The following is a 17,137-nucleotide window of genomic DNA, read 5'->3' on the forward strand; positions in this document are numbered from 1 at the left end:
TTCCCAACAACAACAACAATTACAAAAGCCAGAAGGAACCTTTCAAGTCAACTAGTTGGACAGACTCCTTCCCAGTCTTCTTTTCAGTGTCCTTCTCAGTAGTCTTTTGTCCTTCAGTTGAACTCTAAAAAAATAAGTTCAAGTTCTTTCAGAAGGTTTTTTTCATCACTTAATCTTTGCTTCCCTGTTTATAATTCTCATACCTGGGAGCCATAATCATAAACGAGAAAGGAAAGGGCCATGTGCCAAAAGGGGTAAATCTGGAAAGAAGGAAGATTTAAAAAAGTAGCCCAGGTCTATCTGTTGTACCACCACTGCTCACCTGCCGTATGCTTCATCCTTCCCAGGGTCGAGTTAGGTTGAGATTCCAAGTATCCATGTACACCAAGTCATTTAGGAAGATTATTGGTTGGAATGGAAACTCTGGTGGCATAGTGGTTAAGAGCTACGTCTGTTAACCAAAAGTTTGGCAGTTCGAGTCCACCAGGTGCTCTTTGGAAACTCTATGGGGCAGTTCTACGCTGTCCTATAGGGTCTGTATGAGCTGGAATTGACTCTACGGCAATGGGCTTGGTTTTTTTTTTTATTATTATTGGTTGTAATACATGTCTGGTCACCTCCATTAACAACTGCCTCCTTTGCCGTGAGACCAGAAGAACTGGATGGTGTCCACCAATACCATTACTGAACATTTATACCAAGGATTCTATAGGAGAATCCTGATCAAAAGGGGGAAAACAAGGAACTGAATTTCAAATTCTCATTGAACCCAGATTTTCTGAAGCCATTGATTCTGGATGATCCCCTATTACCCTAAAGAAACCTTTAATCCTTGAACTGAAACTATCCTCTGAAGTCATCTTTGAACCAAATAACAGCTTAGCCTAATTAGAAAAGAACGTCTGCATTAAGTTGTACATTCTTTTAAAGAATTATCTATATGTGATTAAGTTGATAACAGCAACTCAAAAGTATAGATAAGCTTATGGGGCAGTGAGTTTGTGTTAATAACGGTGAGATAGTCTGGAAAAGGTTGTCAAGAAAGGTAGCACAACTTGAGGAATGAAACCTATGATGGTGAACTGTACATACAGAAATTGTTGAGGCAGCGTATGTTTCGTTGTGCATACTTTCACCAATAAAAGAAGGAAGGGAGCAGGGAGGGAGGGAGAAAGAAAGGAAGGGAGGAGATCAATGGTGATGAGCGGGGAAGGGGCAGTGGGCAGCACCAAAGACAACACTGGCTATGACCCTTCACTTCAAAGCTGAAAAGCACCCCCATCAATGGGCCTCATGAAATCACTAACCCTAGAGAGTAACACTTCAAGAATTACTCATGCATGCTAAACTGGACCTTTTATTTTTAGCAAGTATAAAACAATTACCCATTGGAACTCCAGGAGATCCAAAAAGCCTGACTAGTTGAAAGGCAAACTCTTGGGATAAGGGTAGCCCAGGAGGAGTACAGGTAGTCCTTGTGAAATCTTGGTTTTCTTCGGTTTGTGAGGACTGGAAGGGCCTGGCTTCTTCCTCTTTCTCCAGCTTATCACCAACCCTTTTGCTTAGAAAGTGATGATCAGAAGGGAGTTTAAAAGAATATAAAGTATCAGGTTGGTGACATAAAATTTCTGGAGAAACCAATCTCAAGTCATCTTGTTTATGATCCACCATTGTCTGAGATCCGGAAGTCAAAAACGGCGTCCTGCTGGTAAGAGAGAGCTTCCAAAAGCTGGATGTATACTGTAGCATAAGAGAAGAGACGGGGCTGTGGTAAAACCACACAGAGCGCCCCAGCCTGTTAAACGGCAGGCAGCGAGGATAGAACCGTCCCCCTAAAAATAGAGAGAGGTCTTTGATAATATCAAGAGAAAAACATAACGGATGGGGATTGGAGGTCATACGGTTTTCTTTCTTCTCTTTTCCATCATTTATCTCTGAAATTCTATCTTTTTCTGCTCCCCAAACAAGTTTTAGTCCATGGTTTTCTACTAAAAGGACACCTTTTCCCATTTCTTTTACATTATTAGCCTGTCCCTGTAAGCCAAAGTTTGGTGCCAGACTAAAAGTCCTCATCTGTCTCCTTGTCTTATTCTTTGTTGATACTAAGGCTTTCCTTGGGCTACCCAGTTCAGGGAGGTAGTTTCTGAAGATACTTGTTTCTATAAATGAATCTGTAGTCTCAGCTGAAGATGACAAGTTTTCATCTTCTATCAATAGCTTCTTCTCTATCAATAGTTCTGGGCTGTTTCCTGGCCTTGGTACTCCTTCACATGTGGAGATCAATTTAACCAGGTGCCCCCTGCCATCGGGACAAGCCTGTCTCCGCCACCTGCCTTTCTTCGGTCTCTGTTCACATATAAATGTGTGAGGTCCCTCAGGCCAGCTACCGAAATAGGGCTGCCCAGCAGAGGCCAGCTGCAATTCCTCATCAGATAAATCGGTCGAGAAAAAAGCCCACTCATTGGTTTGAGGTGTATTTACTCCTTGTTCCTCTATTAAAACCTGACGTGAAGTTTTGGATCCGCGTTGATGGCACAGGAGACTTTTCTCTCTCGCCTCTCTCTTCGGCATCAATGAGTACAGGCCTTCGGCAAATCCATCCTGGACATCCAACGGCACGGCGTGCGTATTTTCAGTCTGCTTTTCTACCTTCACACCCGAGCAATCACCTCTGCTTACGGAGGAGAGGTTTTGAGTCACTGCCTGACAAGCAACTGAGCTTCCACTTGGAATCGATGACAAACTTAGAAGCAAGTTATCACCTTCTTTAGGGGGGTAATTCTTTGGTGTATTGTACAACTCAACTACAGACGTAACATTTGGAAATCTTTCTTCAAGATACATGTTTTTCTGGCTTTCTTCTTTAGAACCATCCACAAAACCTCTTCGTTTATTTCCCAGACCACCTGTGAGGGTACACCTTGGCTCCCTTTTGGTCTCTTCTAAATCCTCCTCCTCACTCTGAGACGGCTCCTGAGCTCCTGGAGTGAGATAGCTTAAGACATCACAGGCGTTTTTCCCCACGATTTCACTGTAATTAGTCTGTGTTTTGTTTCTCTTTCTGTTTCTCTTCTGTTTGAGTTTCCTGAGCCCGTGTCCAGTTTCCTTCAAATCTCTTTCTCTAAAACACAAAAGAAATGAGGAATTTTATGACATCCGTGTAACATTAGTGAACTATACCATCACACTCTTCACGGGGAGATTTAAGAATCGTTAGCACAAGAGAGTCTAAAATGTACATGTACTTTGTACTATATTTTACAATCACTATTAAGAAGGATATTTTAATGCTGTAAGTTAAAAAGGAGCCTACTTCAAAGAAGTTAAAGCTATTTTCATAAACCAATAAAAACTTTACGAAAACCTAGTATTTTCTTGAAAGAAATTTGTCCCCTATTGTATTCCATTATGTATTTTTTAACCTACCAATAAACATCTTGTATTTCCCAGCATCTTGTACCTTGAAAAGTGGCTGGTATAGCCTCAGAGTGGCATAACTGTAGTGACTATAGTAGTTAGGTTTTCTCTAGACATAAAGGAATTTGGTGTCGCGCTGATGCGTTAAATTACAAACAATGGTTGGAGAGCAGCAGAGTCCAGTTATCAGGCGGGTGTGCTTCTACAGGACCAGTAAGAGGCAGTATGGGCAAACCCCACCTTTATCACTAACTGCGTGGCAAGGCTCAGCGTGAATCTAATTCTCACCCGGAAATGGATCTTCCCACATCTCCATTTCACGTCACCAGCCACTTCGTGGCACCTCCACTCTGACCCTAACCACCTAGAGCTAGGTCAGACTTCATCCCTGGCCATTCAGGGCCAGGTCACCCGGGAGCAGCTGCAGGCTCAGGAGTCTGCACAGCTCCCTGCACTTTAGACCAGCCAGCTCTTCTCTCTCCCTCTCTAGCCCCCTGGGGCTAGGTTACAGCTAGAAGGGCTCTGTCCTTCGTCAGCCGCCCAGGTAGCCTTTCTGTCCACCAGCCACCCAAAGCTGGTTCCTCACAAGTTAGGACCCTGTCCTTATGACTGCCTGCGTAGCCCCCCTCTGAACTAGCCACCCTGAGCTAAATAAAAATTCTATTGCCTCTTGTGGGTTCATTAATTCTCTATAACAGCTCAAAAATTTTGGAGAATATTACCACCTCTTGTCTGTCGGTTTGTCGTGCTGTGGTGGCTCGTGTGTCGCTGTGATGCTGGAAGCTATGTGAGAAAGGTTACCCACGGCAGACAGGTTTCAATGGGGCTACCAGACTAAGACAGACTGGGAGGAAGGATCTGGCAACTACTTCTAAAAAAATTGGCCAGTGAAAACCTTATGAATAGCAGCGGAACATTGTCTGATATAGTGCTGGAAGATGAGACCCTCAGGTTGGAAGTCTCTCAAAATACGACAGGGGAAGAGCTGCCTCCTCAAAGTAGAGTCAACCTTAATGACATGGATGGAGTCAAGCTTTCAGGACCTGCATTATCTGATGTGGCACAACTCAAAATGAGCAGAGCTGTACACATCCATTAGTGATTGGAACATGGAATGTATGAAGTACGAATCTAGGAAAATAGGAAGTTATCAAAAATGAAATGGAATACTTTAAGATCTATATCCTAGACACCAGTGAGCTGAAATGGACTGGTATTGGCCATTTTGATCAGATAATTATATGGTCCACTATACTGGGAATGACAAATTGAAGAGGAAGAGTGTCATATTCATTGTCAAAAAGAGCATTTCAAAATCTATCCTGAAGTACAATGTTATCAGGGACAGAATAATATCCATACACCTACAATGAAGACCAGTTAATACGACTCTCATTCGAATTTATGCACTGACCACTAATGCCAAAGATGAAGAAACTGAAATTTTTACCAAGTTCCTGCAGTCTGAAATTGATGAAACATCCAATCAAGATGAATTGATAATTACTGATAATGCATTGGTGATTGGAATGTGAAAGCTGGAATCAAAGAAGTAGTATCAGTAGTTGGAAAATATGGCCTTGGTGATAGAAATGATGCTCAAGATCGCATGATAGGAATTTTGCAAGATCAACAACCTATTCATTGGAAATACCTTTGTCAACAACATAAAAAACAGACGTCGCCAGACAGAATACTCAGGAATCAAATCAAGTACATCTGCGGAAAGAGACGATGGAGAAGCTCAATGTCATCAGTCAGAACAAGGCCAGGGGCCGACTGTGAAACAGGCCATCAATGGCTCATATGCAAGTTCAAGCTGAAGCTGAAGAAAATTGAAACAAGTCCACGAGAGCCAAAGTACAACCTTGAGTCTATCCCACCTGAATTTAGAGACCATCCCAAGTACAGATTTGACGCACTGAACACTAATGACCGAAGACCAGACAAGTTTTGGAATGACATAAGGATATCATACATGAAGAAAGCAAGAGGTAATTAAAAAGACAGGAAAGATAGAAAAGACCTAAGTGGATGTCAGAAGAGACTCTGAAACTTGCTCCTGAATGTCAAGTAGCTAAAGTGACAGGAAGAAACAATGAAGTAGAAGAGTTGAACAGAAGATTTCCAAGGGTGGCTCAAGAAGACGAAGTATGATAATGAAAGGTATAGAGATCTGGAGTTAGTAATTGGGACCTCATGCAAACCCATGCCTGGGGCCTTAATGCACAGCTATGATCCATCCAGTCAATGAATATGCATGACTGCATCACGCCCCCTCTGTTCCTGAAGTTAGTTTGGCAGGTGTGGTGTAGCCCCTACTTGCCTGGCTATTTTAGGAAACAAAACCAAAAGAAAAAAAAACACCCAAACTCATTGCTGTCGAGTGGATTCTGACTTATAGTGACCCAATAGGACAAAGTAGAACCGACCCATAGGATTTCCAACGATGTAATCTTTATGCAAGCAGACTGCCATATCTTTCTCTTGTTGAGTGGCTGGTGGGTCTGAACCACCGACTTTTGGTTAGCAGTTGAGTGCTTAACCATTGCACCACCAGTGTACCTTAATTGCTCAGGCTATTCCCAGAAACCAGAGACAAAGGCCAAGCATGCCAATTTCTTTGTCTCGTACAGCTTTTAATTGTCTTGCCAATGGTGGATCTAATCCAGAGGCTATCCCACCACATGTTGGGGTGTTTGGAGACAGGTGTGGGCATTTTTGTTGTCACAATGACTGGCAGTGTGTAACTGGAACATGGTGCTGTTGCCCGGGATGCCAACCACCCTGCAATGCAGGGGACAGTGCCACACACGAAAACTTGTCCCACCCACAGAGCAACAGCGCTTGCTCTCACTGAGCACGCTGAAAGCTCAGAGATCCCTTTCCTTAAGAACAGCTTTTGATCCTAAGAGAAAAGGAGGCTTTGGGATGCCCTGTTTTTCTGTTTTAGGATATAAAGGTATAGTTGTCCTCTCTTCTTCACCAGGTAGTCAGAGTGAGGGGCAAGGTGCCAATGGAGACACAGTATGGGGACGTGGGGGAGGGACAACAGACAGAGAGGGAAAAACTTAGGACAGAGGAATAGTGGGAAAAGCAAATAAACATGGAAGAACATGAGCAGGAAAACAGAACAGTCAATCAATTGACAGGATGTTAGATGCATGAGCTGATTAAACCTACACACACACACACACACACACACGGCCTCTGATCTGGTTGGTTCCATTTTATGCCATTTCCAATAGGCAGAAGAAGACTTGAACGTCTTGTTCTCTTCCACCTAATGGTAGTACCCCTGTTTAACATTCTTTGACAGAACACTCGGGAACACAGTTGTGACCGGCTTCTATAAAAAGGACATTGGGTAAGGAATGCCGTCCTTGACACTAACTTTCCTTCAAGGCCAGTTCTCCCTGCTTCCAGTGAATGCTCCAATTGAAGCCGAAGGTGCAACACCAGTTAAGGGATTCACATTGCAGAACAGCGTGTCATCATGAAAACAAATTCCACAGACTTTACCCAAACACGAACAGCCACGCTGTGCAGGGCAAGGAGAAAAAAGAACAGGTGGTTTCCTGTCCCTTTACTTATTAGAGGAAATGGTGATATGCTAATGCCTTAAGGAGCCTGGTGCACTGTGGTTAAGCGCTTGGCTGCTAACCAAAAGGCTGGCGGTTCGAACCCACCCAGTGGCTCCACAGGAGAAAAACCTGGCAATCTGCTCCCATAAAGATTACACCCTAAGAAACCCTATGGGGGCAGTTCTACTCTGTCACATGGGGTCACTGTTAGTTGGAATTGACTCGATGGCACCTAACAACAACATGCTGATGACTCAGGACTCATTCAGGACCAGTGATTCTGTGTAGGTGAATGCAAGGACTCCTGTGGCCACTGTCCTTCTGAACAGCAGAGTCCCCAGCTAGGAAAAACAGAGGTGCTAGGATACGGTTATCACAAAAATGTTTCTCATTTCCTCTGCCATCAGGGTCTTCCTCTTTTTCACTGACCCTCTACTCTACCAAGCATGATGTCCTTCTCCATGGACTTGTCCCTCCTGATAACATGTCCAAAGTACGTGAGATGAAGTCTCGCCTTCTTCCTTCTAAGGAGCATTCTGGCTGTACTTTTTCTAAATATTTGTTCATTCTTCTGGCAGGTCAACAATCCTACTTCGCAAACTGGCTTTTTTAAAAAACTTGACCAACATTTACTGAACACTTACGTTATATCATTGTTGTTGTTAGGTGCTGTTGAGTGGCTTCCAACTTAAGACGACCCCATGTGACAGAGTAGAACTGCCCCCATAGGGTTTCCAAGGAGTGGCTGGTGGATTTGAACTGCTGACCTTTTGGTTAGCAGCTGAGCTCTTAACCACTGTGCCACAAGGTCTCCGTACTATGGTTTAGGACTGTTTAATTGTTTCACACGCACAGGTAGTCCCCAACTTACATCAATTCAGAGTTAAAATGAACTGCACTTAACAACTGTTTGTTGTTGTTGTACATCTTATCGTTAGTAATAAGTACTACATACAATGCTGCAGCATGTAATTTGCTGATGTTATCATTCGCAGGTGTTCACTTGTAGATGTTCAAAGATTGAATTTATAAAAATATTGATAAAAGCAATAACAATGAAAACTAGATAAAAAAGAGGTGTTCAGAACCGACTTACGACGGAGTCGTCAGAATGGAACCCCGTTGTAAATTGGGGACAACCTGTACTAATTGTCACAAAAACTGTATCTCACAAAGGCAAGAGAAACATGAAGAAGTTGAACAATTTGCCCAGGGTCACATGGCTAGCAGCTGGATTTGGACCCAGACCGCCTAGTACTAAGAGCCCACACTCAGCTGTTACACAAAACTGCCTCTCAATTTAAAAATTAAAAAAAGTCTTCCCCTCTCTGACTGTTGTTGTTGTTAGGTGTCATGGAGTTGGTTCTGAATCATAGCGACCCCACGTACAAAAGAACAAAACCCTGCCCAGTCCTGCACCATCCTCCCAATCGTTGCTATGTTTGAGGCCATTGCTGCAGCCACTGTATCAATCCATCTCGTTGAGGGTCTTCCTTTTTTTCTCTGACCTTGTACTTTACCAAGCATGAAGTCCTTCTCCAGGGACTGGTCCCCCTAATAACGTGTCCAAAGTACGTGAGGCAAAGTCTCGCTTTCTTCCTTCTAAGGAGCATTCTGGCTGTACTTCTTCTAAGACAGATTTGTTCATTCCTCTGGCAGTTCACGGTGTATGCAATATTCTTCACCAACACCACAACTCAAAGGCTTAGATTCTTCAGTCTTCCTTACTCATCACCCACCTTCCCCTGCATAGAAGGTGACTGAGTACCTCCTCCTTGTCTCACCTTCAGGCTCTCTCCAGTGCATAAACATGGAGACACTCGGCTGCACCATAAAAGGACACTTCCTTCCTACGTGAGAGCAGCACTTGAGCCTTGATTCCTATTATCACTAACCTGGTGGTGCAACGGTTAAGCACTCAACTGCTCACCGAAAGGTTGGTGGTTCAAAGCACCCAGCAGCTCCGCGGGAGAAAGACCTGGCTATCTGCTCCCATAAAGATTACAGCCTAGGAAACTGTCTGGGGCAGTTTTACTCTGTCACATGGGGGGGCTATGAATTGGAATCAACTTGAAGTCACCTAACAACAGCAACAACAGTACTGATGCTTTTCTCTCTCCCTGGATTAAAGCCAAGGACAAACAACAACAGAAAGAGGAGGTCAGGTGGGACAGCACCAAAATCCATTTGCCAAGGAGTCAGCTCTGACTCTTGGTGACCCCATGTGTGTCAGAATAGAACTATGCTCCACAGGCGTTTCTTCGGAGGTGCCTCCGGGTGGACTCAAACCTCCAGCCACTCAGATAGCAGCTGAGCGCATTAACTGTTTGCACCACCTGGGTGCTCTGGCAGGGCAGGAACTCTTCTCTGGTACAGGCTCATTTGAAGGTTCCATACGAACAATGGGGAGACCAGGGTGGGAGGCCCACAACCGACACCCTTCTCTGGCACAGGCTCATTTGAAGGTTCCATACGAACAATGGGGAGACCAGGGTGGGAGGCCCACAACTGACACCCTTCTCTGGCACAGGCTCATTTGAAGGTTCCATACAAACAATGGGGAGACCAGGGTGGGAGGCCCACAACCGACACCCTTCTCTGGCACAGGCTCATTTGAAGGCTCCATACGAACAATGGGGAGACCAGGGTGGGAGGCCCACAACTGACACCCTTCTCTAGCACGCGCTCATTTGAAGGTTCCATACGAACAATGGGGAGACCAGGGTAGGAGGCCCACAACCGACACCCTTCTCTGGCACAGGCTCATTTGAAGGCTCCATACGAACAATGGGGAGACCAGGGTAGGAGGCCCACAACCGACACCCTTCTCTAGCACGCGCTCATTTGAAGGTTCCATACGAACAATGGGGAGACCAGGGTGGGAGGCCCACAACTGACACCCTTCTCTGGCACAGGCTCATTTGAAGGTTCCATACGAACAATGGAGAGACCAGGGTGGGAGGCCCACAACCGACACCCTTCTCTGGCACAGACTCATTTGAAGGCTCCATACGAACAATGGGGAGACCAGGGTGGGAGGCCCACAACTGACACCCTTCTCTAGCACGCGCTCATTTGAAGGTTCCATACGAACAATGGGGAGACCAGGGTAGGAGGCCCACAACCGACACCCTTCTCTAGCATGCGCTCATTTGAAGGTTCCATACGAACAATGGGGAGACCAGGGTGGGAGGCCCACAACTGACACCCTTCTCTGGCACAGGCTCATTTGAAGGCTCCATACGAACAGTGGGGAGACCAGGGTAGGAGGCCCACAACCGACACCCTTCTCTGGCACAGGCTCATTTGAAGGCTCCATACGAACAATGGGGAGACCAGGGTAGGAGGCCCACAACCGACACCCTTCTCTAGCATGCGCTCATTTGAAGGTTCCATACGAACAATGGGGAGACCAGGGTGGGAGGCCCACAACTGACACCCTTCTCTGGCACAGGCTCATTTGAAGGCTCCATACGAACAGTGGGGAGACCAGGGTAGAAGGCCCACAACTGACATGGCGAATGGATCAAAGGGTTGCCCCCTGGAGTTGGCGTACTCATCATGGCATGGCGGGAGTCAGAAGCGATCACACTCTGGGTATATTTTGAAGGAAAAGCAAGCAGGACTTGGAAAACAAACTGTCCATCAGGTATGAGTAGAAGATGAGAGTCAGGAATGGAAACCAGGAGTCTGGTCTGAAGAACTAGAGGGATGGAGGAGTTTTTTACTCAGACAGAGAGGACTACAAGACTTATATTTTCCAGAAGTAGACTGCCAGGTCTTTCTTCTGAGGCACCTCTGGGTGGATTCAAACCGCCAACCTTTTGGTTAGTAGCTGAGTGCTTAACCATTTGCGCCGCCCATCGGGGGTTGCAAAGGGTTAGAAAGTGGAAAAGGTGAGGATTCTCTAATGTTCTTCAAGAGCGCCTTTGTTTTCTAAGTGGATTATAATCTGACGGCTGCTGAGAGAAGGGGCGGTAGAGACCTCGAACGCTGACAGGACCCCTTGCTATAGAGAAGGAGCTAGCCTTGGCTTATGGAAGAACGAAGAGGCTTAAAAATAAACTATCGCAGTTTATTAAGGCAGTTTACTAAGAGAATCAGTCAAATGCTGGAGCCACTGAGGCTGAGTGAACTATTGCCCTGAGATAATCTTGAAACCTTAAAGAAAAGTATCCCCCCGAAGTCTTCTTTAAACCAAACAATAAAATCAAAACCCAAAACCCATTTCCATCGAGTCAATTCTGATTCCTAGTGTAGGACAGAGTAGAACTGCCCCACAGGGTTCCCAAGGCTGTAATCTTTACAGAAACAGACTGCCACATCTTTCTCCTGCACAGAGACTGGTGGGTTCAAACTCCAAACCTTTGGGTTAGCAGCCAAGCGTTTAGCTTAATTAGTAAAGAAGACCTGCCTTGGGCATTATGCTTTTTTAAAGAACTACCTGTGGGATTAAAATGACAATAGCAACTTGAAAGGTTAGACAGGAAGTTTGTGGGGCAGTGAGTGGTGTATGTTAATGGGGGAGAAACGATTTGGAAGAAGGTGAGAACGGCTGCACAACCCCAAAAGTATAATCAATGTCACTGAATTGTACATGCTGTGTACAGTTTCAACAATAATAAAAAAAAAAATACTAGTTAAAAAGAAAAAGAATTGGTGAGAAAAGTCTCCAAGGATTGGAATCTCAACTGAAAACACACCCCATGCCAAGGGGTATGGACGCCAGAAGAATCAGTCTACCAAAGAGTGTGCCAGGACGCGTGCTGTGGACCACTGAAGCTCCACACCATGTTTGTGCTTCTGGAAAGGAAACCCAAACCAGCCACAGGGGCCTGTGAGCCTCCTGAGAAATAAGGGACATGATGGTGGCTAGTGAGTGGTTGTTGAAATATGTGTGGCTCTGACGCGGCTAATCCATAAATGTATTGTCTTCCAGGACATCTCTCTAGAACGTGTGACAGCCTCATCAAAACTGACTTCATTTGTGCGGATTCATTTAGGAATGAATGACACTGTTATGAATTGAATTGTGTCCCCCAAAAATATGTGATGTAAATCCTAACCCAAAGAGTGGTTAGGGTCCCATCTGGGAATGGGTTTTCTTTGCTATGTTAATGAGACAGTATTAGGTGTTTTAAGTCAATCTCCTTTTGAGATACAAAAGAACAAGACTGACCAAGTGGAGAAGCAAGCAGACACGGAGGAAGACAGATGCCACACCACATGAAATCACCAAGAAGCCAAGGAGCAGAAGCTGAGGAGACAAGGACCTTCCTCCAGAGCTGACAGAGAGACTTTCTTCCCCTAGGGCCGGCACCCTGAATTTGGACTTCTAGCCTTCTAAATTTCTAAAGCCACCCACTTGTGGCATTTCTGTTATAGCACCACTAGACAACTAAGACAGGCACCATTACAAGAAGCCTCACAAAACAAGTTAGTCGTGGTGGGGAAGGCAGGAAAGATGGAGACACAGGCTGTAGTTTTGGAAAATAAAGGAGGAAATAAGAAATGAACAAATGGTAATATATCTATGATGAATAAGATTGTGATTTCCAGATAATGGCTTAGAATTCAAGCTCCTGGCGAGGGAGGAAGTGTACCTCTCAAGAATGAAGGAGCGTTTGTCCCGAAACAAGCTAACCTGACCAAGGAAACTGTGACCTCCAGACAAGTACATTCAGATAAAGCCCAGGCTGATTACTATGGAGAGTTCAGGAATGACTTAGGAAAAAATAACAACAGCATGCTAAGTGCCTGATGAGCCTCATGAAAAAAATAACTAAGGGGCCCGAAGCAGCATTCTCCTCACACAGGCCTGTACGCTAGCTCACAAAGCTCGAACAGGAAACAAAGTAAATCTGAGTGAAAGCATCGGCAGATGGGGTCTTACACACTCATGAATGGCCACCCAGGACACAATAGTTGGGCTCCATTCACCTGGAGCAGCAGAAGAAGACAGGGACCCAGGAATCGGAGAAGGAACGGGACCGCAGGTCTCACTGCCTCTATGAAATACTACCTCCTCTGCATGAGACCAGAGCTGGATGGTGCCCAGCCGCCAGTACTGAACATTTTGATCAAAGACCCCATAGATGGATATTGGTCAAAATGAGGAAAAAATGTGGAAAAGAACTTCAAACTCTTATGGAAACCAGACTCACTGGGTCCACTGAGACTGGGGGAACCACCGACTCCATTGTCCTGAAATAATCTTTAATCCTTGAACCAAAACTATCCCATGAAGTTATCTGTCAACAAAACAACCGTTTAGCTCAATTCATAAAGAATGTCGGCCTTGAACATTTTGCTCTTTTAAAGGATTATCTGTACGGGGTCAAACTGACTACAGTAAGTGAAGCACAGATGAGAACGTTAAGGTGCAGAGAGAGTAAAGCTAACGGCGGTGAGACAATACGGGTGGAGATCATGAGGATGGTGACACGGTGTGAAGACGGTAACCAATGCATTGGTCTGTACAAGCAGGAATTGTTCAACAGGTATATGTTTTGTTGTATGCATTTTCACCAAAAAAATAAAGAACAAAAAACACAGGTGGATTATAAAAGAAAGGCCTCATAGCTTCATGGAAAGACTGTGGATTGGAATAACCCAGACCTAAATTCAGGCCCTGGCCCAGCTGTAAACCAGCAGTGAAATCTTGGGCCAATCAGGTATCCTATGTAAAATAGGTGTAATATAGCCTAACATGACCTTCTTGCAGGGTGGTGTAGTGATTATTAATGTAAAAGGTTTTGGATGGAAAGTTGAAATGGCAAACGTTTTGTTACATATAGTTACCATAATTAAAAAAATAACAACTCTTCAGTGACCTCCCCTTAACTGATATGGCAGGCTGCCTCTCTGCAGTGCCTCTATGACGTAACAACATGTGCCCATGGCACATTCAACAGCCCCGGTTCAACAGGCGCTCTAGGACAGCCGCACCCTTCTGCTCCCATTGTCTGTTGTTCTTGGGTGCTGTCGAGTTGATTCTGACTCACAGCAAACCTATGGGACACAGAAGAACTGCCCCATAAGGCCTAAGGGTTGAATAGGAGCCCTAGTGGCACAACAGTTAAGTGCTCAGCTGCTAACGAAAGGTTGGCGATTTGAACTCATGCTGCAGCTCCGCAGAAGAAAAATCTGGTACAGATTACAGCCTAGAAAACCCTCTGGGGAAGCTCTACTCTGTCACCTGGCGTTGCTGAATCGGAAGTCCACTGGAAGGTATCTAACAACAACAACAATCTTGTTATGGAAGAGAGTAGAGAGTTAAATATCCTGGCTCAACCAGAAAAAGAGCCCCAGGCCCTGGATTATCTGAATTAGCACCAAATTCTAACAGCACAGAAAGCATTTCTGTTAAATCTCCTTAAAGTAATCATTTTTTAATTAATGATGATAATATCTCACATTTATTGAATGACCGGTATTCCTATAGTCAGCTCTCAGCTCAGTGTCCATTCCGTGGGGGAATAAAATTACCTACTTCACTACTCACATCTAACCTCAAGCACATCTTCCTGCTCTGAGTAGACTATTCGCTGAAAAAACAAAAGCTCTGCCAACAAGAACTTCCTCAGCCTCTCACTGCCAAGTCTATGTGCCTACCTGCACCTGCAAGGAGCCCGGGTGGCGCACTGGTTAAGCACTCAGCTTACCCATTCTCTCCATGGGTCCAAGGGAGAAAAACCTGGCTATCTGCTCCCATAAAGATTAAGGCCTAGGAAACCCTAGGGGGCAATTCTACTCTGTTACATGGGGTCACTCTGAATTGAAACTGGCTTGATGGCACCAAACAACAACAAAGGTTGAATGGGGGGTGGGGGGAGATGAGAGCATAGAACAGAAAGAACATCGAGAAACAACATTTAAGGGGCCAGTGGTGCAAGAGGAGACAAACCAACTAAAATGAAAAGAGTGTATAAGAAGAGGAATGTTTTAGAGGCTGAGGGAAGAGATGATTTCGAGAAGCGAAGCTGACAGTGAAAAATTATTTTAACTAATATTTATTGAGTGCCTTTGTACTCACAAGGAGCCCTGGTGGCGCAGTGGCTAAGAGTTCGGCTGCTAACCAAAAGGTCAGCAGTTCAAATCCACAAGCTGCTCCTTGGAAACCCTATGGGGCAGTTCTACTCTGTCCTCCAGAGTCGCTATGAGTGGGAACCGACTCAACAGCACACAACCACCACCGTGCCCCCGACACTGTAAGATAAGGTAGCTGTAGAATTGACACGCGTCCCTTTGACCTCTCTTTACCAATGTTTTTCATCAGTAGGTTGAATGACAGAAGTGAAGATGTGCTTTATCAAATTTCCAAGTCACAGAAAGTGGGGAGGAATAGCTGATGTAACAGGGCAGAATCAGGACGCATAAACATCACAGCAGACTAGAGCGACACGCACAACCTCACAAAGACAACGTTAAAAAACAACGTTACGGAGGGATAAAATAACATCACCTATGAAGAGTTCTTGCGAAAAATATTGACCTAAATCTAGTAATGCCTGAAGTTTAACTTCATTTCTCACAAGAAATGCAGAGGCTTCAGGAACACGTTAAATGACACTGTGAGAAAAACATAAGACAAATCCAGAAAGTGGGTGTCCTACAAGACAAGCAGCTTGCTCTTAAGAAGAACATTACCACGGCAGAATCTAAAAATAAAGGCAGAGGACTTCAGATTAGAAAAGACCAAAGAATGGGGAGAGGGGATAACTGGGAGCTCCCTGTAGTATCTGCTCGGTTTTTCTGTAAATCTAAAACTATTCTAGAAAATAAAGTTCATTAATTTAAAATAAATTACAGAGCCATGCTGAACCAGCCACTCAGAGAAAGAAAAGTTAATACCAAAACTACCGTTTTTTGGTCCTTCCTCAATGTGAGGTTGAAAGTGCAGCATCGACTTCCATTTTGCTGAGCAGGTTGTTTCTTCATCTATAAAGCCACTGGGGAGCGGCAAGGACAGTTTCGGTTCTTTTTGGTTTCCTCACACTCAAGGGAAGCGTAAACAGCTGAACCGTCCACATTCCTCTTGTGAGGCCTGTCCATCACTTCATGGAACTGCCTGGAGCAAAGTTACCCAGGACGCCTGAAGGGCCTCCTCCTGGGTGGTAACCAAGATGCACCGGGCCCAGAGCTCTGAGCTGCCACTGGACTCAGAAATGGCCTTCACCAAAGTTTTGATTCCACAGTTGACGAAAGCAAGGCCCAGAAAGGTTGAGCCTGTGACAAGAGGCTGTCTGAGCCTGGGTGAAGGGCCAGTCTCCTGACTCTTCCCATCTAGGCTTTCACAGACAGTGATCGGCCTGCGGATATCCTCTGCACCATAACTGCCTTTCAGAGAATGAGGTAATTCCTGAATATCTACGAGCTGTGCTGTCCAACAAGGTAGTCATGGGTATGTGGTGTAGAAGCACTTGAAAAGTGGCTAGTCTGAATTGGTATGTGCTATAAAATCCAGAGTGTATTTTATACTTACTAAAAAAAAAATTTTTTTTTTTTTTTAGTAAGTATAAAATACACTCTGGATTTTCAAAGACAGCAGTGTTTCATTCTGTCGTACACAGGGTCACTGAGTGAGACATTACTTGAGGGCACCTAATAACAACAACAGTATGAAAAAAATAGTGTAAAATATTTCATTAATAGTTTTTTTTTTTTATATTGATTACATGTTGAAACAAACATGTTTTGATATACTGTTGTTGTCAGGTGCCGTTGAGTCGATTCTGACTCATAGTGACCCATGTGAAAGAGTAGAACTGCCCCATAGGATTTTCTAGACTGTAATCTTTACGGAAGCAGGTTGGCAGGTCTTCCTCTCATGGAGCCGCTGGGTAGGTTCGAACCCCCAACCTTTCGGTCAGCAGCTGAACACTTGCTGTTAAGCGTCAATGAATCAGTTCTGACTCACAGCGACCCCGTGCACAACAGAATGAAACACTGCCCAGTCCTGCGTCATTCTCACAATTGTTGCTATATTTGAGCCCATTGTTGCCGCCACAGTGTCAACCCATCTTGTCAAAGGTCTTCCTCTTTTTTGCTGACACTCTACCAAGCACGATGTCCTCTGCAGGGACTGGTCCCTCCTGATAACATGTCAAAGTGAGTGAGACAAGTCTTGCCATCCT

At 44.8% G+C, this 17,137-nt stretch overlaps 1 protein-coding gene across 6 annotated transcripts in view; it reads right to left on the reverse strand.

The window, feature by feature from the left end:
• Positions 1–17,137, reverse strand: part of N4BP2L2 (NEDD4 binding protein 2 like 2) — an 80,229-nt gene that overhangs the window by 7,164 nt on the left and 55,928 nt on the right. For all 6 annotated transcript variants that reach the window (XM_049853248.1, XM_049853252.1, XM_049853255.1 and 3 more), the window contains one exon: positions 1,386–3,121. In XM_049853248.1, the coding sequence (XP_049709205.1) occupies positions 1,386–3,121 (1,736 nt within the window). The remainder of the gene's footprint in view (positions 1–1,385; positions 3,122–17,137) is intronic.

The sequence above is a fragment of the Elephas maximus genome, chromosome 14 (genome assembly GCF_024166365.1).
Source record: "Elephas maximus indicus isolate mEleMax1 chromosome 14, mEleMax1 primary haplotype, whole genome shotgun sequence".
NCBI lineage: Eukaryota > Metazoa > Chordata > Mammalia > Proboscidea > Elephantidae > Elephas > Elephas maximus.